The sequence below is a fragment of the Notolepis coatsorum genome, assembly GCF_963971535.1.
Source record: "Notolepis coatsorum genome assembly, chromosome: 3".
Lineage (NCBI taxonomy): Eukaryota > Metazoa > Chordata > Actinopteri > Aulopiformes > Paralepididae > Notolepis > Notolepis coatsorum.
The window spans coordinates 4,904,944-4,930,776 of record NC_140167.1 but is presented as its reverse complement, the minus strand read 5'-3'; the positions used below and the strand labels follow the sequence as shown (position 1 = coordinate 4,930,776).

General features: G+C 46.5%; 1 protein-coding gene across 1 annotated transcript in view; it reads right to left on the bottom strand.

The window, feature by feature from the left end:
* Positions 1-18,911: 18,911 nt before the first annotated feature.
* pdss2 (prenyl (decaprenyl) diphosphate synthase, subunit 2) overlaps positions 18,912-25,833 on the bottom strand; it is a gene marked incomplete at its 5' end in the record, with an annotated part of 28,466 nt that continues 21,544 nt past the window's right edge. The window contains 5 exons of the mRNA XM_084310343.1: positions 18,912-19,214; positions 21,311-21,346; positions 21,783-21,905; positions 22,549-22,725; positions 23,838-23,912. Coding sequence (XP_084166469.1) covers positions 19,059-19,214; positions 21,311-21,346; positions 21,783-21,905; positions 22,549-22,725; positions 23,838-23,912 — 567 coding nt within the window. The 3' untranslated portion in view covers positions 18,912-19,058. The remainder of the gene's footprint in view (positions 19,215-21,310; positions 21,347-21,782; positions 21,906-22,548; positions 22,726-23,837; positions 23,913-25,833) is intronic.

Below are 25,833 nucleotides of genomic sequence, written 5' to 3'. Positions count from 1 at the left end.
TCGTCTGGCAATCCGGAGGTTCCCGGTTCGATTCCCGCTCCTCCCGGGCAGCGTGTCGATGTGTCCTTGAGCAAGACACTTTTAACCCCTAATTGCTCCAGATGAGCAGGTTGGCACCTTGCATGGTTGCCTCCGCCGTCGGTGAGTGAATGTGTGAGTGAATGTGTGAGTGAATGTGTGACTGTGTGAGTGAAAGTGTGAGTGAATGTGTGAGTGAATGTGTGAGTGAATGTGTGACTGTGTGAGTGAAAGTGTGAGTGAATGTGTGAGTGAATGTGTGAGTGAATGGGTAAAAATGTGAGTAACAAATTGTAAAGCGCTTTGGATAAAAGCGCTATATAAAAAAAAGCAGCCATTTACCATTTACCATAGTGCAAATCTCTTTAATAAATAGATAAATACAAGATAATATACTTTAATGCCACACAACGATGGTTGGTGGTAATTGTTTGCGGTACAGTTTGTTAAAAGCACTGGGACATCAACATGAAACATCAGACATCAAACGCCCCCCCTCCCATCTCCCAATCCCCACAATAAATACATATATGCATAAATACATACAGGACAGTCACATGTACCAGTAGTGTAGTAGTGTAGTGTTAAAGTGTTTAAAGTGTGTGTTTAAAGTGAGTGTGTGCATGTGGATGTGTGTGCAGTGAGTGTAGATGGATGGGTTGATGGTGTTACTTAGTCATTGAGCGTCCTGATGGCTTCTAGCGCCAGGGCTGCTGGTTCGATTCCGGCTCCTCCATCCTGGGCAGCGTGTGTCCTTGAGCAAGACACTTAACCCCTAAACTGCTCCCGATGAGCACGTTGGCATCATCATGTAGTAGATGGTAAATGGCTGCATTTATATATATCTCTTTTATCCAAAGCGCTTTAGAATTTTTTTGTTCCTCAAGATTCAAGATTCAAGATTGTTTATCGTCACATGCACAGTTAAATGGACAGTTTGCCATACAATGAAAATCTTACTTTGCTAGTCCGCCCTTCACACAAAATCACACAATACTTAACTTAAACATATTTAAATACAAGCAAGTGCTAGAACATAAGGTCAAAATAGATAATATATACAAGGCACGGTGAGAAACATCGCACATTCCGATCAGTATTTACAATATACAACTCACATTCACCCGTTCACTTCACACACCCGACGGTGCCGAGTTGCCGACCTGCACATCAGGAGGAGCAATTAGGGGCCCTCGGCTTGAATCAAACCGGGGAACCCTCCCGACTACCAGACGACCGCTGTACCTCCTGACTGAGCCACTGTCGGGCCCCCGAACGTGCAAGTGAGCGGGACACAACGATCACACCTGACACGTAAACGATACGTCTCCCGTCCATCAAAGCCCGAGTTAAAAGTAAAAATCTGTGGTCAAATGACAAAAGAAGAATGGTATAGGTTTCCCTCCTAGACACGTGGGAGGGGGTTGGTCAACTTACCCACGCGGCTACATCTTTCCCCGCTCTCCCCTATTCGCTTCGTTATATATTTCACGGGATTCTCGGTCTGCTCTCTCCGTCCGCGCGTGGCAGTGAGGGAGTGAGCGTAAGGTAATCTGTGGGACGGTGCTGACCAACTCTCTCCGTCCGTCGCACCCAGCTGTAATTACAGCACCGCACGGCCTGGCTGCTGCCCGCTCCATGTTGGTCATGTAAACTCAGACAGCCCCCCCCCCCCCCCCCCCCCCCAAGTCTGGCAAACTGCGGGAAAGAGAGAAAAAAAAACTCTCCATGAACCAAAACACAGACGGTGTTTGGTTTCTGCCGCGTGAGGCAGAAAAACCCAGAGAGGCCTCTTATCGTTTCTTATCACTCCTTATCGTTCCTTATGAATGAATGAATGAAAAAGTTTATTTTTGAACATGTATTCTCCACGTTCCTCCAAACAAATCACAATATAAAGCTCTGTCAAACAGAACAATCATAATGAAAAAAACATCTGATTAACCCAAAAATAGAGTCCTTACCTCACATCAGATGTTCTGCAAAAATATTAATCCAATTCCTGATCGCCATTCCAAATATTGATCGCGTTTATTGATCCAACGTTATAGCACCAAAACACATAATCGACGCTGCTCCCAGTGGGGGGACTACAATGCAATAGTATCCAGCTGCATGCCCGAGTAGTAAAACCTGGGCCCTCATTTATCAATGGTGCGTACGCACAGATATGTGCGTAACCCGCGCGTACGATCATTTCTAAGCAAAGTGTGGGACTTATCAATTTGAACGTGTGCTTGACTTTGTGCGTATATATACGCACAGCTCAGACCGTGCGTACCTGGCGCCCAGCGGTAGAATATGAAGAGTGCACGCACCATGAGAAGGACTTTCATGCATACGTTTACTTTCAACACTGACGTGTTCATATGATCCGTAATTCATTATAGTTCATTGTAAAATAGCGACATTAGTGTAATTATTGTCAAACCCTATAAATATAGCATTTGGAATAGGTATTTCTTTCCGAATGAATGCAGCATGGTTTATATATAGCGTTATCGGAATCCTACGGGGTGCCTGCACTGACTGCGCTCTGCAGGGAACTGTTTTCAGAGATAGCAGATAGGAATGAATGAATGAGGGGCAGTCTAATTGCAGAGAGAACATCATATTAACTAGAGTCCGCTATACCCGAGACACCTCCTTCATTTGTACTCTACTGAAGCCATGGATGACTCCTCTGATCAACCCCAACAGGAGCGCATCTACACCGGGCACACTCGCGCACAAAAAAGAGTCACCATGGAGCGACCGTGCAATTTGCTTTTTTTCCAGGCCAAGTCATATTCTTATTTGAACCTAAACTGTATATTTTTATTTAATAGCGTTAGCGTTTTAAGGGAACTAGATTATTTTGAAGATATTTTCTATTGCCAGTTTGCTTTTGCATATATCAATGCTATGTTTTCAATTCATTAAATAAAACTCATACTTTTTGCAAGGGTTGACTGACTGCCATAGATATAATCAACCATCTACATACTGTAACTTTTCAGTGCACGTTTTTATTTACATTGTGACAACAGCCTTGTGAGCTCCCGCACACAGACATGATGGAATTCAAGTTCAAGTTTGTATTGATCACATATAGGCAGGCTACACATGGCGTAGGCTACATGGCAGTGAGATTCATTGTTCTTGTATGCTCTCGTATTATTGTTACGGCACGGTGGTGTAGTGGTTAACACTGTCACCTCACAGCCAGAAGATCCAGGGTTCGATTCCCGCTTGGGGACCAGGTTTCCATGATGCCAGGTACTCATGTGGGGTATCTCCCAGGCCTTTCTGTGTGGAGTTTGCATGTTCTCCCGTGCTTGCAAGGGTTTCCCCCCCGATAAGATAAACCCAATGGAGAAACATGCACAACAGATCGCTAACGCTGTGGCGTCCTTGACGAAGACGGACAGGAGCACTTGGATTGGTCCCCGGGGCGTGGCTCACGTTGACGCCCTATCTGCTCCCGGCTGCCCATGGGGGGAAGGACAACGGGATGGGAAAAGTGCAGAGAGACATTTCATCGGTGACTCAGTGCATGTGTGTGTGTGTTCCTGTGGGTCGCCCATCTCGCGTGTGTGTGTTAAAACAGCATGACAAATAAAGACTTCTATTATTATTATAGTTATATAGGCTACCTAATACCGACATCAAAATAGATTGTATGCCTCTACAAATCATATGCAGGTAGAACATTTACGGAAAATCGATCACGATTTGGAATCAAATTGACGATGAACTTTAATCCCTGGGGATTAATCGAACAAAACGAAAAAAGGCAGTCATATTCCAGCATGGTTATTAATGACATCAACGGCAAACAGTGGTTCTGTTCCATTAGGGGCTCTGCTTGGCATCACACTGCACTCCCTCGCGTACGTGCACGCGCACTAAATAAATTCCACAAATGTACCTTTAATACCAGTATTAGTCTGACCACACCCCTCATCAGCTTACCTTCATAAGCAGGTGTGTGGTCACCTGCTCTCCTCCTTCTCGCTTTCACCACAAGGAAGTGCCTCGGTAGTACCCCACTTGACGTGTTGTTAGTTGAAAAGAGTTGTGACGGGTTTACATTGTGCTTAATTTTTTCTTCTCTCACATCTGTTGTACAAGAAAAAGTTGGGTCATAATGTATTCCGCGGAGAGTAGACCCGCTAGACCTACTCTTCACCAGCGGTTCTCCATTCCCGCCTCCGTCGTGCGCTTCGGTGCTGGGCTGTTGCCACTCTCGTGGTTGCCGACCCAGCCCGGGAGACTGCCGGTGGATAGTTTGCCTCACCGAAGAGCCGAGGGTTCGGTGCCGTCGCTCCGGCGATGGCCTGATCTCGACTCTGGTTCCTCTGGTTCTGGGGAATCGCCCGTTGGTGAACGGGGGGTTGTCTTGGAGCCAGAGGATTTGCGACGCAAACTTTTCGCGTCTGCTCGCTCACGTCGCAAGATGGTGGCGTGCAGGCGCGAACGGCCTGGGTTTGGGGAACTGCTGGAGACCAGCGAAGACGCGTCTGGCTCTGGATTTCCAATGGAGACTGAGGACTTCATGGACGAGGCGGACGGGTTTTTGTATGACGGCCCCGTGGAGGAGAGTATTCCTCCTCAGGAGACCCCGGAGGGGGGGGAAATGGCTCCATGGGGCGCCCTGTTCGAGGATGTCGAGGAACCACCTTGGCCTCATCAGCAGGATGCCCTACTGTCGGCCACATCAGACTGTGGCTCCTTGACCAGTCGCAGCCTGCTGTATGTGAGGGATGCGGGGTCGGTGGAGGAAGGTTCGCAGGGGGAACTGCGGGCCTTGTTTCCCGAGCTCATGGCGGTAGCCGCCGCCGCAAACGGCGTGCCGCTGCCATTGCCTGCACCTGTCCCTGATGACCTCATAGGCCATCCCTGGCAGCGTCCCCCAGTGAGAGGGGTGGACGTTGTCTACCCATTTTTCCCATTGATGGGGGCCTATGTTCGTCGGGGTCAGGCGGTGTCCAACATCATGGGACTAACTCCTGCCTACGTACCAGTTACGCGGGTGTCGGGGTTGGTCAAAGGTATGGGGGAGGGCGTGCCTCGGCTTGACAGTCTGATGGCCGCGCTCCTCTGTCCGGATATGGTGTGGGAACCACTATGCAAGCCGGTCCTCCAGGGGAAATCGGCTAGGCGATTGGCTTATTGGGGTGACCAGTCATTTATCGCTGGTACACAATCGCTAGCTGCGGCGTCTAACATCGCCCACCTGGCTAGATTTGTATCGGGGATAATGACGGGCGGCACGGATCTGAACGAGGTGAAATGCGATCAGATCACCCAGGCTGCGGGAGCTGTCCTGCACCTTTCCCAGGTGCTGGCCATAGCCATGGGGAAAGTGCGCGCCCTGGCCACCCTGGGCCAGCGTCACCTTTGGCTGGAGCAGGCCCGTGTGCCAGAGAAGAAGAGAGCTCCTCTTCTGACGGCCGCCCTCTCCGACGCTGGCCTATTCGGGAAGGCCCTGCGGTTGATGTCCTCAACATGCAGAGAGATGGCAGAGGAGAGGTCCATTCTCCAACCCCATTTTCCGCCTCCCGTCCTTGCCGGTGGAGTCAGAAGGCTTCCGCGACGTCGAGCTGTCTCCGTCGCCGCTACCACTGCCTCCGCCGCCGCTGCTGGCCCTGCCAAGAGGGCCAGGGGACGACATGGCGCTTCTGCCACCGCCGGCCCATCCCAGACCGGAGGAGACGGTAGGGAACGTCGTGTCCAGCAGACTGTAACCTACCGTCCCTCCGGGGCTCCTCGGGGTGGCAAGACTCGAGCGGCGCGAGGTGGCAGACGCCGTTAAAAGTGACTTTTCCCCCTCTGTGTCCCCTCTCCTCTACACCCTCCCCGGCCCCTCTATGATTTTGTGCCTTGACACGCTTTAATTAGTTAAATAAAAAAGTTCCCCGATGGAGGGGGACTGTGTTTTGGCCAAACAAACTGTGTGTTTCTTCAAACAATTCATATGGTGGGGTTGTGTATATATGAATCTGCCCTTTTACGTTGTGGGATGAGTCGTGTTGTGTTACGAGGTTAAGCAAGGTCTGCAACGTACACTCGGTAATAGGTTCTATTTAGCTTGATGCTCCACATACAGGTAGAACTGGTGTTATTCCATTGCTTGAACTAAGTATATGTGTTTCACAATGCTGTGTTGTTTAGTTGCAGTAATACTCGTACACACACATTTCACGGCCTAGCCGTTTACTCTCGATCAGCGTTTTTCCTATGTACGACATAGTCAACGGGTATAGGATTCACGCACAGGCGACTTGTGTTTTTGTTGTAAAACCTTTACACATTTTGTGGGTAGCGGACATTGTATTAGCTTCGCTATGCTTTGCTTTCTACCGGAGGTTTTTCAAGATGGCTACGGTTGTTTTTCTGTGTGTAGGGATAAAGGGTGTTTTTTCGGGAGGGGGTGTCGAATAAACCCCTCCTTTCCCACTTGATTGGTTTAGGGGATTTTTGATCTCTTCTGCTGAGCCAGTCAGGGCCAAGCCAGTGCTTGGCAGGGGGGGGGGGGAATGGGTATTCTACCGACTCCTATTACATGACAGGAGCCGGCAGGTTCCCCCGCCCGTTGTAGCGGTGTTGCTATGGCGACGCCTTCCATGAGCTGGTGTCTTAAAGATGTCGAGGTTAGGGCGTAGGGCTCACAGTTCTGCTGCGCCCGGTTTATGTGTCAACTTGAGTCGATTGGTCACGTGACTCACAGTTTACATATCTTTTTCATGGCTATGGTCTCATGTGGGAAGGTGTTTCTGGGAGGGTCTGGTCTTACACTCTGATTAAAAAGAGTGACTGGATTGAAATCATGTGAAAACAGGTTTTTTACTCCCAGCTGTGCAGTTGGGTCATACGGGTGATGCTTTTTCTTTATTTTTATAAAGAGTTGAATGTGTCTATGATGGATTGGAAATGAGGGTCCCTGATGGAAACAAGACTAACGTCTTTCTCAGGTCTGCCTCCCCTTAACCTATTGTGTGTATTGCCGTACTGGGTTGTACCCTTTCTGCAGTCTGTTGGGTAAACTTTTTCATTCATTCATTCATGGAGTTGATTGCATCTCGCCCCTCTTGTCGTTCCCCTGGGCGTCTTGGGGATTCAATATGGTGGTCTAAACGGCCTATTGTTGATGTGGGTATGTCAAAACGCACACATAGTGCTAGCTCAGGATGTGCTTTTGGGGCATTGGCTGACTGGCGCGCCTTGATTGCTTGGGGTTGAAACAGCGTTTTTATGAAGCAATTGGGATGGGTTTTTTTTTCCTCTTCCGACACCCTGTGTGGTTGTCGATGGGTTCCCGTTCATGTCAGGGGATGATGACGGAATGGGTCTGGACATATGGGGAAGGGTCTCATGCCCTAGGGGTGGGCCACCGGGCGCGGTTCGTACCGACGCGTCTGGGTGGCGCCTTCTTTTTATGTTGGGATCAACACGCATATCTGCCCCTTCTCCTGGGGTTGGCAGGTCGGCGTGATTAGAGCACGGGACTGGTTCTGGTCGCGCTGGTCCAGATCAGTTGCACCCGTTGTCCGCTGGGGATGCAGATCTGCTGTTCTGGTACCCTGAGGGACTTGGGTTTTTTTCAGGGGGAAAAATGCTAGGTCGGTCCGGGTGTCACAGGGTTGAGCGTTATGGAACCCTTGTTAGGTGCGTTTGTATTCTGCACTGTCGTAATGGCTTACGGCCGTGCCAACCTGTACGCGCCCGATCTCGTCGGATCTCGGCCGCTGTGCGGGTTGGTCTTGGTTGGTACTTGGTTGGGTGACCTCCTGGGAATACCGAGTGCGGGGTGCTGGGGCTGGTCTTCCATTTTTACGCTCTTCTCTTGCGCTTGGCGCAGAGGGGCCTGTTGGGGTGGTTTTAACCTCCTCGGGGGACCCTGTGCCCCCCGTATCACCGGGCCCGGTCCGGGGTAATGTTCGTTGACCCGTAGGCCCGGGATAGCCCTGTTGGAAACCAGAACGCGGGCTGCGGCGGTGCCGCAGGTGTGTTTTTGGGGTTTCTTTCCTGAGGGGTTATGGGACCAACCATTGCATGGGGTAATGCCTAGGTGGTTGGTTCTCTGGTGTGTTGCTGCAGTGTCAACTCCCGGTTCTCCGGTTGAGGGTGCCCCTGCACGTTCATGACGTCTGCCGATCGTATGGGCCTTCTCTGTGGGCAGCTGTCAGGATGGCCGAGTGGTCTAAGGAGCCAGACTCAAGGTAAAACTTTCCATAGCAATGGGGCTTCTGGTCTCTGAATAGAGGCATGGGTTTGAATCCCACTTCTGACATGCTGTTTAAGGCTTGGTTATGCGACAACGCCAGCATACGCCCCTTCCGCCGGGGCGGCTGTGTTCAGCTGTCCTTCTGGCGCCTGCCTCGTCCGCAGTCTCCAGGCTTGGGTTGACAGCCTGTTGCCTGGTCTTTTTTCCCGGTGCACTGCCTGCTTCCGTTGGTTAACTCTTGTGTGTTACGACCATGCTGTCTGCCTGTTGCAGGGCCTGTGTTCCAGGCGGTGTACTGTTGGGGAGGACAGGGCCCGCTCGGCTGAGGGGCCTTTGTCCGAATACGCTGGCGATGTGGGGGGCGGGGTCACTAGGTGCCCACCTGGTGGGGTCTTGATGCTGGCATCATGGACTTCTCCGGGCCCCCATTCCAGGGAGTCCAGTCCTTTTGGTGGGTCTGGGTCTTCCTTCGCGCTCCGCTGCTACGGCCTTGCCACGGGGTTGGGTTTGCCCTTGATCCCGTGATTCTGGGGGCAGTAACGAGGTTGTTTCCTACGTTCGTTCCCGGGTGGCATGCGGGTTGTGCGTGGGTGTAGTCGTGGGGTCAAGCCACGGTCTGCTCACCCTGTGCGTTGAGTTGCTTGAGTGCCTCTTCGCACGGTCGGGTCCGTCGCCCTCTCGGTAGACCTCTAATAGGGGGGGTGCCCTCCATTAGGGGGGGTCGGGGGGGCTCGGCCCTCCCTGTTCTGTTGGTTGTGGGGGGCCTTCAGCGGGGTGTATTTGTCAGCCAGCGGCTCCGCTTGGCCTCCCTTTGTGCAGTGTGATGCCAAGCAGAGCCCCTAATGGAACAGAACGTTAGGTTATAGCTATAACCAAGTTCTGTTAATTAGGGGTGACGCTTGGCATCAGACGGCCGCTACAGCCCTTGACCTCACCTTGTGGTGAAAGCTTGGGAAGGAGGAGAGCAGGTGACCACACACCTGCTTATGAAGGTAAGCTGATGAGGGGTGTGGTCAGACTAATACTGGTATTAAAGGTACATTTGTGGAATTTATTCAGTGCGCGTGCACGTACGCAAGGGAGTGCAGTGTGATGCCAAGCGTCACCCCTAATTAACAGAACTTGGTTATAGCTATAACCTAACGTTAACGGTCTTTATTAGTGTTTGCGCTGCCCAGGCAGCAATGGTCTTTAGGAAGTTAATAGATATCATATCCGACATCACCGTTTACAGGTCTCGTATGTCACGTATTTCTCCCATAACACGCGTTCGCTCGGTTTAGTCAATTCTTTCACATTTCATGGGGGTGTTTCATTGCCGTATATGGTTAATTACGGGCGGTTCTATATGCAAATACTTAAAATCGTGCACGAGCGCGGAGCGTAACAAGTGGCATTTATCAACAGTTTTAAAGTTAAATGCATCAATCTGGTGCACTTTGAGAGCAAAATTAAGAGGCTAGATCTATGATGAACTTTGTGCTCAAAACACAAAATAGACACTGGACTACTAGAGCATACATTTGAGCCATCAAAGAAATTAAGCAAAAGTGGTTACCTGTGTTGAACTAGTTTATTTTTTAGAAAATAAAAAAAATAGACTGGATTACTATTACGACTACTACCACTGCCAATACTACTGATACATCCCTATTGGCAAACTTTATATAAAAAAAAAATTATATATATATATATATTTTTTTTTATAAATATAAATCAAAATATTATATAAATATAATCAAATTGACGGAAATCCGTCTCAAGACGGAACGCTTTAATGCCTGGTAGGACCTGTGTACGCACGTGTGATAAATCCAGATTTTTCACAATAAAAAATACCATCCGGGAGACGATAGGCGGCGGTATTTGCCCTTTTCGAGCTCAGACCCATTCCCAATGATAACGTCAGGCTGGATGGATGAAAAATGAATGGATATTGCTAATAAAAGAAATAACGATTAAAACCCGAGTTTTCTCGGGTTTTGGCACTCAACGCATGGCGAATTAACCCGAGTAATCTCGTGGTTGGCACTGAATGGGTTAAAACAGAGTTCCACCTTGGTAAATAGGTGGTCGGACCTACCTGTTGTATGAATTAGAATAATACGTAATTCGTTTGCGTTGCCAAGCTGGTTGATAGCCTACTCCATTTGAAATTCCATAGCAACGATACATCTTTAGGAAAACATTTTCTACGCCAAGTTCACTGAAATCGATATAAAAGACCCTAGAATTGTCTGTATTCATCCTATATTTTTCCCCGACGGTGCAACTTGCTGTATAAAGGCAATAATACACTCAGACCAGTGGAATATCAGGAATATTGCCACTCTGTGATGCCTACTCGAGCTTCGTTCTACATCACTTTTAGTCAGGGGAGTGTCATGGTTTCTCCATTGAGCTCCATTATACTTTTAGTCAGAGGAGTGTCATGGTTACAAAAACAAACATACAAATACACAAACACAGACCGAGACATAAAAGGCAAAGTGGGGCAAGGTGATACATTTGAGCTGCAGCAAACTAGATTGAATGGGATTGGGGGGAGATTGGAGGGTAGGGTAAAAAGGTAGAAAGAGGAGGGAAGGTGAGGCTTTGCAGGAGGTTGCTGGGGAGAGAAGGTCAGGTTAAAAACATAAAATATAACACCACATTATAGTGAAGCATCGACATTCTCCCATCTCATTCTTTAAAATGCCCTTAATTTGAACTTTAAATCAGATACGGTAGTGAGGGCCATCAGTTTCAACAAATATATATCCATATCTGTCTAAATATACCTGCATATAAACCATATAACTATTATGATAGCATGTAGAATAATGCTGTATATACCATATATATACATTTATTCTTACCATATATATATATATACAGTATCTATCCACATCTGTCTGTACATACGTCCACATAATCCATTTACATGTAGACACTACTGTATATCTGTACATATCCCTTACTAGTTACACTATCCATCTAGGTCGTCCTCGGACGGGCCCTCCATCGGTGCTTCCAGTCATCCCGATCCTCCATGCCACCGGCTAGCTCACCGGTGCTTTCTGCTCCCGCATCTCTCCTGAGTACTACCATAGTGTCTTTATACCTGTATCACTGTACATATTAATACTACAACTCTGTACATACACCTGATTAGCACTACAGTCAGTAGTACTAATTTACTAATAGTTTATACCCAGTTTATTACATGGCGTTTTCACATTCGCCGAAATGCTTGATTGTGATTGGTCAATAGCCCCTGACAGCTGTGAATTTTTTTTCGATAACCACCGGGGTGATTATTGCTTTTCGCAGCTGGAGCAATCAAGCCCACTGACACACACTGTTTCAGTGCAATCAGACACACCTGCCGGCTGCCGGCGATAATAATAATAATCACTTTATTTGGGCTGACAGAGCCACAGAACAACTGCGTCTGCATTTGATCTCGTCTTGTCGATGGTGTAAAATGAATTAGGTATATTGTTAGTAAGTTAGCCATGTAATAAGCGGGATAATGTATAGCTATACTCTGTCATTGTCGCAAAATAATTGACCTTCACTGACGTTTAAAACACCTCTGTGAGGCGGCTCGGTATTTTAAACTCCGTGTCGGTCAATTATTTTGCGACAATGACCTCGTAGCTATACATTATCCCTTACTTTATCACCTGTACATTGATTGTTGCACTTTACTGTTACATTTGCACTCTGGTTGGACGCCAAACTTCTTTTCGTTGTACTGTACTTGTGCTGTATGATGACAATACATTTTAATCTAATCTAATGTAATCTGATCTAAACACCTCCTGTCTCTCTCCTGTCTCCATCACTGATATAATCCTCCACCCTCTCCCATCTCTCTCCCGTCTCTCTCCTGTCTCCCTCTCTCTCCTGTCCTGTCTCTCTCCCATCTCTCTCCCATCTCTCTCCCGTCTCTCTCCTGTCTCTCTCCTGTCTCTCTCCTCTCTCTGCTGTCTCTCTCCTGTCTCTCTCCCATCTCTCTCCTGTCTCTCTCCTCTCTCTGCTGTCTCTTTCCCATCTCTCTCCTGTCTCTCTCCCATCTCTCTCCTGTCTCTCTCCTCTCTCTGCTGTCTCTTTCCCATCTCTCTCCTGTCTCTCTCCCATCTCTCTCCTGTCTCTTTCCCATCTCTCTCCTGTCTCTCTCCCATCTCTCTCCTGTCTCTCTCCTCTCTCTGCTGTCTCTCTCCCATCTCTCTCCTGTCTCTCTCCCATCTCTCTGCTGTCTCTCTCCTGTCTCTCTCCAGTCTCTCCCATCTCTCTTCTCTCTCCTGTCTCTCTCCCTTCTCTCTCTCTCTCTCTCTCCTGTTTCTCTCCTCTCTCTCTCTCCTCCACCCTCTCCTGTCTCTCTCCCATCTCTCTCTCTCCTGTCCCTCTCATGTCTCTCTCCTCTCTCTGGTGTCTCTCTCATGTCCCCCTCTCCTGTCTCTCTCTATCTCTCTCCTGTCTCTCTCTATCTCTCTCCTGTCTCTCTCCTCTCTCTCCTGTCTCTTTCCAGTCTCTCTCCTCTCTCTCTCTCGTTTCTCTCCTCTCTCTCCTGTCTCTCTCCCGTCTCTCTCCCATCTCTCTCCCGTCTCTCTCCTGTCTCTCTCCCGTTCTCTCCTCTCTCTCTCTCCTGTCTCTCTCCTCTCTCTCTCCTCTCTCTCTCCCGTCTCTCTCCTCTCTCCCGTTCTCTCCCTCTCATGTCTCTCTCCTCTCTCCTGTCTCTCTCCCGTTCTCTCCTCTCTCTCTCTCCTGTCTCTCTCCTGTCTCTCTCCCGTTCTCTCCTCTCTCTCTCCTCTCTCTCCTGTCTCTCTCCCGTTCTCTCCTCTCTCTCTCTCCTGTCTCTCTCCTGTCTCTCTCCCGTTCTCTCCTCTCTCTCTCCTCTCTCTCCTCTCTCTCTCTCTCCTGTCTCTCTCCCGTCTCCCTCGTGGTCTTGTCCTTCAGGTGGGGCTCTTGGGTGGATGTGACAGACAGCTGGCCCCTCTTAGCCTGGTTTCACACAAGGAGACTATAAACGAAGGAAGGGTCATCTCGTCAGAAAAACCAAGGAGACTATAAACGAAGGAAGGGTCATCTCGTCAGAAAAACCAAGGAGACTATAAACGAAGGAAGGGTCATCTCGTCAGAAAAACCAAGGAGACTATAAACGAAGGAAGGGTCATCTCGTCAGAAAAACCAAGGAGACTATAAAAGAAGGAAGGGTCATCTCGTCAGAATACCAGCGTTCTTTGGTGCCAGTTCTATTGAAGCCTGTATTAAAATAAAAATATAGATCAACCAATATATCAAACGTTAGCTAGTTAAACAAGGCTAGTTGTTGATGATTCTGACATCCGACTTAATAACCTGTTTAAAGGAGCTGTAAGTGGTCATTCTTTGCGAAGATAAGTGTAAAAATAATAGTTGTACATTCTGACAGCCATCACTGATACAGAGTGTCTGGTCAGTAACATGGGTCTCCCAGTCCCTCCACTCTGCAGTAAACAGCCATCACTGATATAGAGTGTCTGGTCAGTAACATGGGTCTCCCAGTCCCTCCACTCTGCAGTAGACAGCCATCACTGATATAGAGTGTCTGGTCAGTAACATGGGTCTCCCAGTCCCTCCTGCTCTGCAGTAAACAGCCATCACTGATATAGAGTGTCTGGTCAGTAACATGGGTCTCCCAGTCCCTCCTGCTCTGCAGTAAACAGCCATCACTGATATAGAGTGTCTGGTCAGTAACATGAGTCTCCCAGTCCCTCCACTCTGCAGTAAACAGCCATCACTGATATAGAGTGTCTGGTCAGTAACATGAGTCTCCCAGTCCCTCCACTCTGCAGTAAACAGCCATCACTGATATAGAGTGTCTGGTGAGTAACATGGGTCTCCCAGTCCCTCCACTCTGCAGTAAACAGCCATCACTGATATAGAGTGTCTGGTCAGTAACATGGGTCTCCCAGTCCCTCCTGCTCTGCAGTAAACAGTCATCACTGATATAGAGTGTCTGGTCAGTAACATGGGTCTCGCAGTCCCTCCACTCTGCAGTAAACAGGAAATACATTTTCTGGTATCCTATTCTCACTTTATCCAACCAGGAGAGAGAACCCTAGATATTTATATATATATATATGTTTTTATTTCTCATTTTTGTCAAGACCATTCTTGCGAGGAGTCTGACGGTGACCCCATTCGACTCGATGTCGGCAGAATGGAAGGTACCCATGCGGCACTAGCGTACGTTCACACGCTACACACAGGGTTCCCACAGACATTGCACAATTAAATTCAAGGACTTCCAAGTACTATATTTCATTTTAAAAGGACATTTAAAAGGATACAATTAACTTTTAAATGCTGTTTTTTTATAGAAAAAATTTATCGGATTCAATATTTATGGCTTAAAAGTTGCATGTTTTGCTATTCCTTTCACTATTTGGGCAATTTTACACAATTCATGTGAGTCTATGGAACACATCTGTAAGTTTTTTTTTTTTAAATATTCATTGTTTTGCATTTCTAATCAAGTACTCTAAAGCAGCATTTTTACACTTCAAGATTTCAAGCTGTTTTGGGCTGGGCTCCGCCCATACTCGCAAAGCGCTTTGAGTGACAGTCACCCACAGTCTGCACTGGCAGACAGAGAGAGACATAGAGAGATAGAGAGGGAGACTAATAAATTTCGCCGCGGGGGGGCATAATCCTACGGGACAATGCATTGGTAACTTGTTTCAAATGACAATATATACCACAGTGAATATTATTGCACGGATCGGAATACGCGTGGGAGTGTGCGCTATGATATTTTGCAACAGGTTGACGTGCCGACAGAGAGAGAGCAGAGAACAAGCGAGCGAGAGGGAGAGAGAGAGAGAGAGAGAGAGAGAGGGATACGGAGCATTTACACACACTCCCGACTGCGTGTGTTTCCCCACACACACGCAGTCGGGAGTGTGTGTAAATGCTCCGTATCCCTCTCTCTCTCTCTCTCTCTTGTTCTCTGCTCTGTTGGCACTCGCGTCACGTCAACCCGTTTGAGGAAGTGTCAGTATTTTCACTCGCTCTGTTGTTGAGCGAATTGTTGATTGTGGGCGGTGACTACAACCAGGGGCTGAGATATGCAGATCAGTGCCTTATTCACGTCAGTAAAACAGTCAAATCAGAATGGCTTAGTTCAGTGGGGGAGGATCTCGTGACATGTGAACTGGACTGATGAGCCAAAATGAGAATTAGAGACACAGACCCCATTGATACAACCCCACATTGCTAGAAAACTATGCTTAACACTGGAAAAGGCGATTTATAAGACAGGGGACCTTTAAAACCAATTTCCGACAATTAGTTACACTTTATATTATATTTCTTGATTCAGATTTTTTTTTATCATGGATGAATAAAACTTTCAATGCGAATGATTGATTTGAAGTCCAAGGACTTTGTAAGCACCTCGTTAAAAGATGGGCTGTTTTCAAGGAATTCCAGACTTTGACTTTGTTTTGGTAAAAAAAAAAAAAATATTTATAAAAAAAAAAAAAATTTATATATAAGATTATGATTATTTAATTAACATTTTAAATTATTAATAACCAAAACAAAATAAAAATCTAAATAAATCTTTTTTTTTAAATAAATATCCTCAAACAAAATCCTCAATTTGAATAAAGTGATTAATCTGATTAAATTATATATATTTTTTTATTAAATCAACTTACTTTAATGAATATAATTCATCAGTTTTAATACTATAATATTAGTGTAGCCCCCCCCCCCTTCTTTTATAGTTTCCTTGGTTTCACACCTTGCCCCCCCACCCCCTTCAGTTCTGTCAGGATTTGTTTAACAGTGCTGTATATTTGCATATCTTGTATGTCACAAATGTAACAGTACTGTATATCTGTATGTCATGTGTGTCAGAAATGTCATGATATAAATCTGTATATCTGTATGTTGCATATGTCATTAATGTCATGATGAATTGAAAATGGGGGACCCTGATGTAAACAAGACGAAAGTCTTTCTCTGGTCTGCATCCCCTTAACAATTGTGTGTATTGAGCTGTACTGTACTGTACCCATTCTGCAATCTGTTAATAAAGTTTTCAATCAATCGATCAATCCATGGGGTGACCCTTCCTTCTTTGATAGTTTCCTTGGTTGTTTCACACCTTGGCTGCCACCACCACCCCCCGCCTGCCCACAGCTGCCTGGGAGAAACCACAGGCCAGCCGTCTGGCGCCAGCCCCCAGCGTGGCCCGGAGCAGGGCAGCCGGTCCTGATCAATACCCCTGCATTTCCTCTCCATTTGCTCCAGTCTCTTCATTAATAATTACTGCTGGCTGAGCTTCAATACGCTCGCTAGCTGGTGAGGGGGGGGGGGGGGGGGGGGGGGGAGTTGCTTTGTGACCTTTCCCCCGCCCCCTGGGCTGGAGTTGGGACCGTCAACACGGAGACACAAATGAATGGAAGCGGATATGGACCAGCTAGCCTAGCTTAGCACAAATGAATGGAAGCGGATATGGACCAGCTAGCCTAGCTTAGCACAAATGAATGGAAGCGGATATGGACCAGCTAGCCTAGCTTAGCACAAATGAATGAAAGCGTATACGGACCAGCTAGCCTAGCTTAGCACAAATGAATGGAAGCGTATACGGACCAGCTAGCCTAGCTTAGCACAAATGAATGGAAGCGTATACGGACCAGCTAGCCTAGATTAGCACAAATGAATGGAAGCGTATACTGACCAGCTAGCCTAGCTTAGCACAAATTAATGGAAGCGTATACTGACCAGCTAGCCTAGCTTAGCACAAATAAATTGGAAGCGTATACTGACCAGCTAGCCTAGATTAGCACAAATGAATGAAAGCGTATACGGACCAGCTAGCCTAGCTTAGCACAAATGAATGGAAGCGTATACGGACAACTCCAAAAGACACCAGTCTCCCCGAGTTTTAAGCTATGGCTGGGGGTCCGTGTCAAGTTCCATTCATTCGTGCTGAGCTAGGCTAGCTGGTCCGTGTCCACTTCCATTCATTCGTGCTGAGCTAGGCTAGCTGGTCCGTGTCCACTTCCAGTAATTCGTGCTGAGCTAGGCTAGCTGGTCCGTGTCCACTTCCAGTAATTCGTGCTGAGCTAGGCTAGCTGGTCCGTGTCCACTTCCATTCATTCGTGCTGAGCTAGGCTAGCTGGTCCGTGTCCCCTTCCATTCATTCGTGCTGAGCTAGGCTAGCTGGTCCGTGTCCACTTCCATTCATTCGTGCTGAGCTAGGCTAGCTGGTCCGTGTCCACTTCCATTCATTCGTGCTGAGCTAGGCTAGCTGGTCCGTGTCCACTTCCATTCATTCATGCTGAGCTAGGCTAGCTGGTCCGTGTCCACTTCCAGTAATTCGTGCTGAGCTAGGCTAGCTGGTCCGTGTCCACTTCCATTAATTCGTGCTGAGCTAGGCTAGCTGGTCCGTGTCCACTTCCATTCATTCGTGCTGAGCTAGGCTAGCTGGTCCGTGTCCACTTCCATTCATTCGTGCTGAGCTAGGCTAGCTGGTCCGTGTCCACTTCCATTCATTCGTGCTGAGCTAGGCTAGCTGGTCCGTGTCCACTTCCATTCATTCGTGCTGAGCTAGGCTAGCTGGTCCGTGTCCACTTCCATTCATTCGTGCTGAGCTAGGCTAGCTGGTCCGTGTCCACTTCCATTCATTCGTGCTGAGCTAGGCTAGCTGGTCCGTGTCCACTTGCATTCATTCGTGCTGAGCTAGGCTAGCTGGTCCGTGTCCACTTCCATTCATTCGTGCTGAGCTAGGCTAGCTGGTCCGTGTCCACTTCCATTCATTCGTGCTGAGCTAGGCTAGCTTTGTACTGAACGCACAGAGAGGAAACTGGTATCTATCATCTTGTCTGACTCTGGAGAAGACGTGGGGGGGGGGGGGGGGGGGGGGGGGGGGGGCTCGGGGCTTTGTGACCTTTCCAAACACAACAAGACGACAACAACACACAAACATGTGACATGCGGATGTTTTAACCTTTTAATTTCCGAAATCCGCCTGAAAGTACATGCATCCATGTAAATGGAAGATTGCTCCACTTCTACAAGGTCAATTAGCATGTTCTTGGTATCTACTGTAGGAACATCTATGGACCTCAGGGAATGTATTCCCAGTGTCAAAAATATTGTGTATGTTACAACTATGCTTGAGTAAATTGTGATGAAACAGAGGAGAATATAAATCATAATTTTTCTTCTTTGCATCTTTGACTGTGAATAACACCATGCTACCATTGAGGTCGGAGGAATTCCGCTCACTGAGCTCATTCAGCACCTTCTTGAGATGTAGTGTACAAAAAATCTAAGCAAATGAATAAAGGGAACATGATTAAACAGAAGGATTTGTAGACACAGTACTGAATTATAATCCATTTGAATTATACATTCAAAATTGAATTATGAACTATAAATCACCTTATTATGGCCAAGTCATATCTATGGATTGGGCCAAATCTCCTCTTTCCAATGGCAGTGTTAAATCTGGATTGAGTAATTTCCTCGCGTTTTTCCCGATAAAGGAGCGATAGAATTCACAACATTCCGAGAAATGCGTATTTTGGGACAATTTTAAAAACATCGGTAAACTAGTTGTTCCAACTAGGAGGGCTTTGATGGCGATCTCGAGTGTCACCGGTGGCAACAAAATGGCGACGCAACACCCGGCGTCTGCGGCCCGGCTCGGGGGAGGAGTCAGAGTCTCTCGGAGGAGGAGTCAGAGTCTCTCGGAGCGCCGCGCGTTTCACCGTCCTTGTCCCCTCCCGGAGACAAAAAAGACAGCTTTGCACCTTTTCTTTTTTTCTTAGCGAGAGTTCCGGGGTCAGAATTTGGTGATGGCGCCGGCGATGTTCTCCAAGGCGGAGCGCGCCTCGGAGGAGGGGAACGCCCGCATGGCCTCCAGGGCCTTGTTGCCATGGTAACGGCACAAGTCCTCCGCCGAGCTCACGCCTCCCTCCGACTTCACCGCCGCCCACAGCTGTCGAGGGAGGAAACCAACCGTCATTTATATATATATAATATAAAAATAAAATAATAATAATAAAAAAAAAAACAGAAAAAAATTTGTATATGTTTTGTACATAAAACTATGAAATGTTTGTAACCTTTGCTAAATGATGTACTGAATTATGTTTCTTTTTTGTATTTTTTTGTGTGTAAATAATGTAATGTCGGCTTCAGCCTACACCTTTTTTCGTTTTTTTTTAAGTTCTACTACTATGCTTTGTAAAAGAAGAAACCGAAATAAAATCAATCATTCATTCATTCATTCATTCATTCATTCAATCGTGTCAAAGTCACAGCGCAATAAAAGGTGTGCAGGCTTTTATATATTTATGTACATATTTATGTTTGTGTATGTTTATGTTCATGTATATGTTCATGTATATGTTCATGTATATATTTATGTGTACGTCTATGTTTGTGTATGTTTATGTTCATGTATATATGCATGTTCTGGTTTATGTTTATGTATATGTTTATGTATATTACATACACAATCACCCGTTCACACACAGTCACACGCCTGACCGTGCGAGGTGCCGGCCCGCTCATCGTGCAGCGGTTAGGGGGTTAAGTGTCTTGCTCAAGGACACGTCGACACGCTGCCCGGGAGGAGCGGGGAATAGGAACCGGGAACCATCCCGAATACCAGACGACTGAGCCACTGTCGCATTTAGTCTTGGATGAATAATGCAAACGGTTTAGGATGTCACCCACCACAAAGTATTACAGCAGGTGAGCTGTATTTTAGGCCAGGGTTAGGCGTGACACGTCCAGTGAGGTTAAGGTCATAGGGTTGAGGCAAAGGTCAGAGTTCACTGTATTAGAGGCGTATTAAGAAATGACTGGCTTCAAAAAGTTCACCTTTACAGACCTGACAGGGACTGTGTGCATCATACTGTATATATATATATATCCGAGGAAACGATGTCAAATCACCACAGGTAGGGATGTCCCGATCCGATCACGTGATCGGAATCGGCGTCGATCACATGCTTTTCAGAGGATCGGGGATCGGGAAAAAATAATAAAAATCGGCAGTCAAAAAAAGAAAATTTTTATTCAACAAACATGACCATGTCCACGTCTTAAACTCATACGGAGGCCTTAGTTTTGGTTTTAAATTACATATAATATATCATCATTAATGTATTTATTGTCACACAGAGCAGAATAATTGTCCACAACAAACACATTCCCCTTTAATTTTCACCGTTGCAACAAACATTCCCTTTAATTTAGACGCTACACGCTACACGCTCGACCACATCACAACAACAGTACAACACGTCGCTCCCGAAACACGGTTAATATCCACTGACTTGAGCAGCTAGACTTAATGTCAGAGGTTTGGAACTAAGCATTTTAAAATAGAAAGTCAAGCCAGTTGCAATGTTTGGCTGGAGTCGAAGTTTTCAGACTAACTTTTCACCTGGAGGATAACGTTACGTGACTGAGGATTATCGTCGGCGTTTCAGACCAGAATGGACCATTACGTAAGTCGAACACTGAATGTATACTAATGTGCAAACATATATTGAAACTTTTAATATTTCTCATATGAAGCAGAAGCACATTTCTCAGGGTGAATGTAATAACAAAAGCCTCCGCTCTCGCGCCCCGGACTATTATAGGCAACAGATGGGCTTGTCTCGCTCTGCCAGTTTCTGACAAAAATGCGTCAAAATTGATTACTAATGTGAAAGATCGGATCGGAAACGATCGGATCGATAGATATTTAAAATCACATGATCGGGATCGGATCGGAAGCAAAAAAAGGCGATCGGGACATCCCTAACCACAGGGCTACAGTGGGAGGTAGAGCGATCGTCTGGTAATCATAAGGTTCCCAGGTTCGATTCCGGCTCCCCCCGGCAGTGTGTGTCGAAGTGTCCTTGAGCAAGACGCTTACCGCTTGCCTCCGCAGTCAGTGTGCGAGTGAGTGAACGGGTGAATGTGAGGCACAAGTTAAAAAGCGATTTGGACAAAAGCTGTGCTATAAATGCCGTCTGTTTACCGAAACAAACAAACTAAACGAAAACAAAACTAGCTGCAGTCCACTCTGCTCACCTGGCTGTAGTCCATTTGGTTCCCGAAGGTTTTGGCCTATTGGGAAGGAAGGAACACAAGACGACACATTCAGCGTAACGTCTGATCGCCTTTGATCAACGTGTCACATCATCATCATCATCATCATCATCATCATCATCATCATCATCACCAACGTCATCATAAATGACTAAATGTAAAGTAAATGACTAAATGTAAATGTATGTAAATGACTAAATGTAAATGTATGTAAATGACTAAATGTAAAGTAAATGACTAAATGAAAATGACTAAATGTAAATGTAATGTAATGTAATGTAAATGACTAAATGTAATGTAATGTAAATGTAATGCAAGTAAACACACGAGGACCTCATGGCTCACCTGCTGATCCCAGGTCTGTGACTAAATGACTAAATGTAATGTAAGTAAACTCACCTGCTGATCCCAGGTCTGTGACTAAATGACTAAATGTAATGTTAAGTAAACTCACCTGCTGCAGCTGCTGACCCCAGACCTGTGGTCCCACCAGCTGCCGGTGGAAGACCACGGGGGCGGAGCTCAGGCTGAAGGGGGCGGAGCTGAGGCTCACAAACGGCTGCAGGTCGTTGTTCAGCTGCAGAGGAGATATTGATCGATTGATTGACGTTTATTTCAAATAGGCAACGTAACAAACACAGAGTACAGATATAGCCTTAAGCCGTTCAAATAATAAATGTATATAAAAAAATAACAAATAGAAAATAACAAAGAACAAACAAGAAAGTAAAAAAAAAAAATTGTTGTTGTTGTCATTTACATATTTGAAAAGGAGTGGGAAGAAGTCTAGTCTCATCGGATCTACTCTATAATAATTAGGGATGCTCGATATTGGCTTTTTTACCGATACCGATATACCGATATTGTCCAACTCTTAATTTCCGATACCGATATCAACCGATACCGATATACCGGTATGCAGGGTTCCCCCCCCCCCCCCCAAAAATGGAATAGTTTCAGGTAATTAACATTACATATCTCTTGTTGTGGAATTAACACAACATTATGCATACTTTTGACAATAAATAAAATTAGAATTTGTTCTTACTTGTTGCCTGGTTAAATAAAGGTTATAGAAATGTAAAAAAGAAAAGATTTTTTTTTTTTTGAAAACCGATAGATATTTTCCGATATCACATTTTAATGCAGATATCGGCCGATAATATCGGACATCCCTAATAATAATACAAACTCACTGACTCCACGTCAGCAGGACTTGCCTTGTGCCCCAGGGACAGGTGTTTGCCGTACTCGTAGGCCAGGCCCTGGGCCTCCTTGTCGTGTTTGGCGAGAGCCATGGCGGCCTGACAGCTCTTAGCCAGCAGGGCGCCGTGGGAGAGGAAGGTCTGCTGCTCCCATGTGGCCACGTAGTCCAGGTCATCAGTGGGACTGTGCTCCTGCGGAGAGAAAGAGGCGATAAACCACGGCCCTGACCGCTTCCATCAGTGTTGTGGTTGTTGTTGTACGTCAGCTCTTTGACTGCCAGAGTGGAGTGGACTCGACCTCGATGTCTTGTCATACGTTAAGTTGTAGTCCATGCCGTTCAAGTGGGAGTCAGACACACTTAGGCTAGTGGGAAGAGGAGCGCGCCCGACGCTTCTCCAGCATATAAATGAATGACAGAAAGGAGCTGACAACTCATAAAACGTCCCCTATGGACACAAGCCCTTAGTGATCAGACATTCTCGAGTTCTGTTGCCGTTAGTACAGTCCCACCCCCACCTACCCAATCCAATGTACAGTTTCTACGCCTAATGTATATACTCTTTTCTTTCTGGACTCTTTTTGTATCACAAATACAGTACTGTAATTGCAAATCTGGTATGTCATAAATGTATAGATGTAGCAGTACTGTCTATCTGTATGTCGTGTATGTCATATATGTTACGATGAATTGGAAATGGGGGACCCTGGTGGAAACAAGACGAAAGTCTTTCTCTGGTCTGCATCCCCTTAACAATTGTATGTATTGAGCTGTACTGCACTGTACCCATTCTGCAATCTGTTAATAAAGTTTTCATTCATTCATTCATTCATAGTTCTCTGGCTGCTGGCCCTAAGCTTCTAAAACAGAGTGCTCCGCTTGCACCCTGTCACTGCCGCTTGCGACTATATTATTACAGAGTGCAACTGGTTTTTGCAAACAGCCAATAATGGCACATTTGAGCCGATACCGTATATGCCATTAAAACAGATCAGTTAACATGTAATACGATCTCCGGGGCGGATCTGGGTAGTTTTGGAGCGGGGATACAGTGATACCACTTCTTATTCTTAACACAGATACAGGTGCCTTTGAGTATCACATTGAGGATCCATCAATACAGAGTATCAATCCAAAAGGTTTGTTAAAGATAACATTAACATTCAGCCACTAGATGTCGCACTAGAGCACCAGCGGTTAACCGTCGGTAGTGTGATAGTAAAGGGTTAACCTTCTGTCGTGTGGCAGTGAAAGGGTTAACCTTCTGGGCCTCTGTGACATGCAGGTGGTTGGTAGTTGCTTCACCTCTATGTGACTGGAGTTCTCGTGGTAGATGCCCTGCACCAAGTCCCCGATGGCACTCGACACCAACTCCACGACCTGTCAGACGGGCAAAAACAACAGCAGGACATTCAGTGCAGAGCAACACATTCAGTGCAGAGTAGGGCTGACCCCTATTAGTCGAATAGTCGACTGATCAATCGAAAGGAGCTGTAGTCGACTGCCAACCTCTTAGTCGAATGCAAAAAAAAAAAAAGTATATATATATATATTTTTTTATCATTCTTTCCAAAAGAAAAGAGGCCTAGAAGCGTGGCTAACGCTAATGGCACGCATACCAGAGGCTAACTGCCTATGAAAACAGGCACAGAGGCACTGAAAGAGGATTTCACCATCTAATGAACACACTAGACTAAACCAATATCAAGATGTATCCATCAGTGGACCAATTGCATGCTTTTGCAGAGGACAAGAAGCCTTCAGTCGACTCCTTCAGACATTAAGCACCCCCCACAGCCCAAATGGAATGATAAAAAAAAAAAATATATAATAATAATTCATTTCCTTTTAATATTATATATATATATTTTTTTTTCGACCAATAGTCGACTAACGGAACATTTTGGCCCATCATAGTCGACCATCCAAATCCTTAGTCGGGGACAGCCCTAGTGCAGCAACACGTTCAGTGCAGAGCAACACATTCAGTGCAGAGAGCAACACATTCAGTGCAGAGAGCAACACATTCAGTGCAGAAGAGCAACATGTTCAGTGCAGAGCAACACATTCAGTGCAGAAGAGCAACACGTTCAGTGCAGAGCAACACGTTCAGTGCAGAGCAACACGTTCAGTGCAGAGCAACACATTCAGTGCAGCGAGCAACACATTCAGTGCAGAAGAGCAACACGTTCAGTGCAGAAGAGCAACACATTCAGTGCAGAGCAACACGTTCAGTGCAGAGCAACACGTTCAGTGCAGAGCAACACATTCAGTGCAGAGCAACACGTTCAGTGCAGAGCAACACATTCAGTGCAGAGCAACACGTTCAGTGCAGAGCAACACATTCAGTGCAGCGAGCAACACATTCAGTGCAGAAGAGCAACACGTTCAGTGCAGAAGAGCAACACATTCAGTGCAGAGCAACACATTCAGTGCAGAGCAACACATTCAGTGCAGAGCAACACATTCAGTGCAGAGAGCAACATGTTCAGTGCAGAACAACACGTTCAGTGCAGAGCAACACATTCAGTGCAGAGAGCAACACATTCAGTGCAGAGCAACACGTTCAGTGCAGAGCAACACATTCAGTGCAGAGAGCAACACATTCAGTGCAGAGCAACATGTTCAGTGCAGAACAACACATTCAGTGCAGAGCAACACGTTCAGTGCAGAGCAACACGTTCAGTGCAGAACAACACATTCAGTGCAGAGCAACACGTTCAGTGCAGAGCAACACGTTCAGTGCAGAGCAACACATTCAGTGCAGAGCAACACGTTCAGTGCAGAGCAACACATTCAGTGCAGAGCAACACATTCAGTGCAGAGAGCAACACGTTCAGTGCAGAGCAACACATTCAGTGCAGAGCAACACATTCAGTGCAGAGAGCAACACATTCAGTGCAGAGCAACACATTCAGTGCAGAGCAACACGTTCAGTGCAGAGAGCAACACGTTCAGTGCAGAGCAACACATTCAGTGCAGAGAGCAACATGTTCAGGGCAGAGCAACACGTTCAGTGCAGAGCAACACATTCAGTGCAGAGAGCAACACATTCAGTGCAGAGCAACACATTCAGTGCAGAGAGCAACACATTCAGTGCAGAGCAACACATTCAGTGCAGAGCAGGGTTCGAAATTAACGGGGGCTTGAATGAATGAATGAATGAAAACTTTATTTAACAGATTGCAGAATGGGTACAATACAGTACGGCTCAATACATACAATTGTTAAGGGGATGCAGACCTGAGAAAGACGTTTGTCTTGTTTCCATCAGGGTCCCCCATTTTCAATTCATATAGAC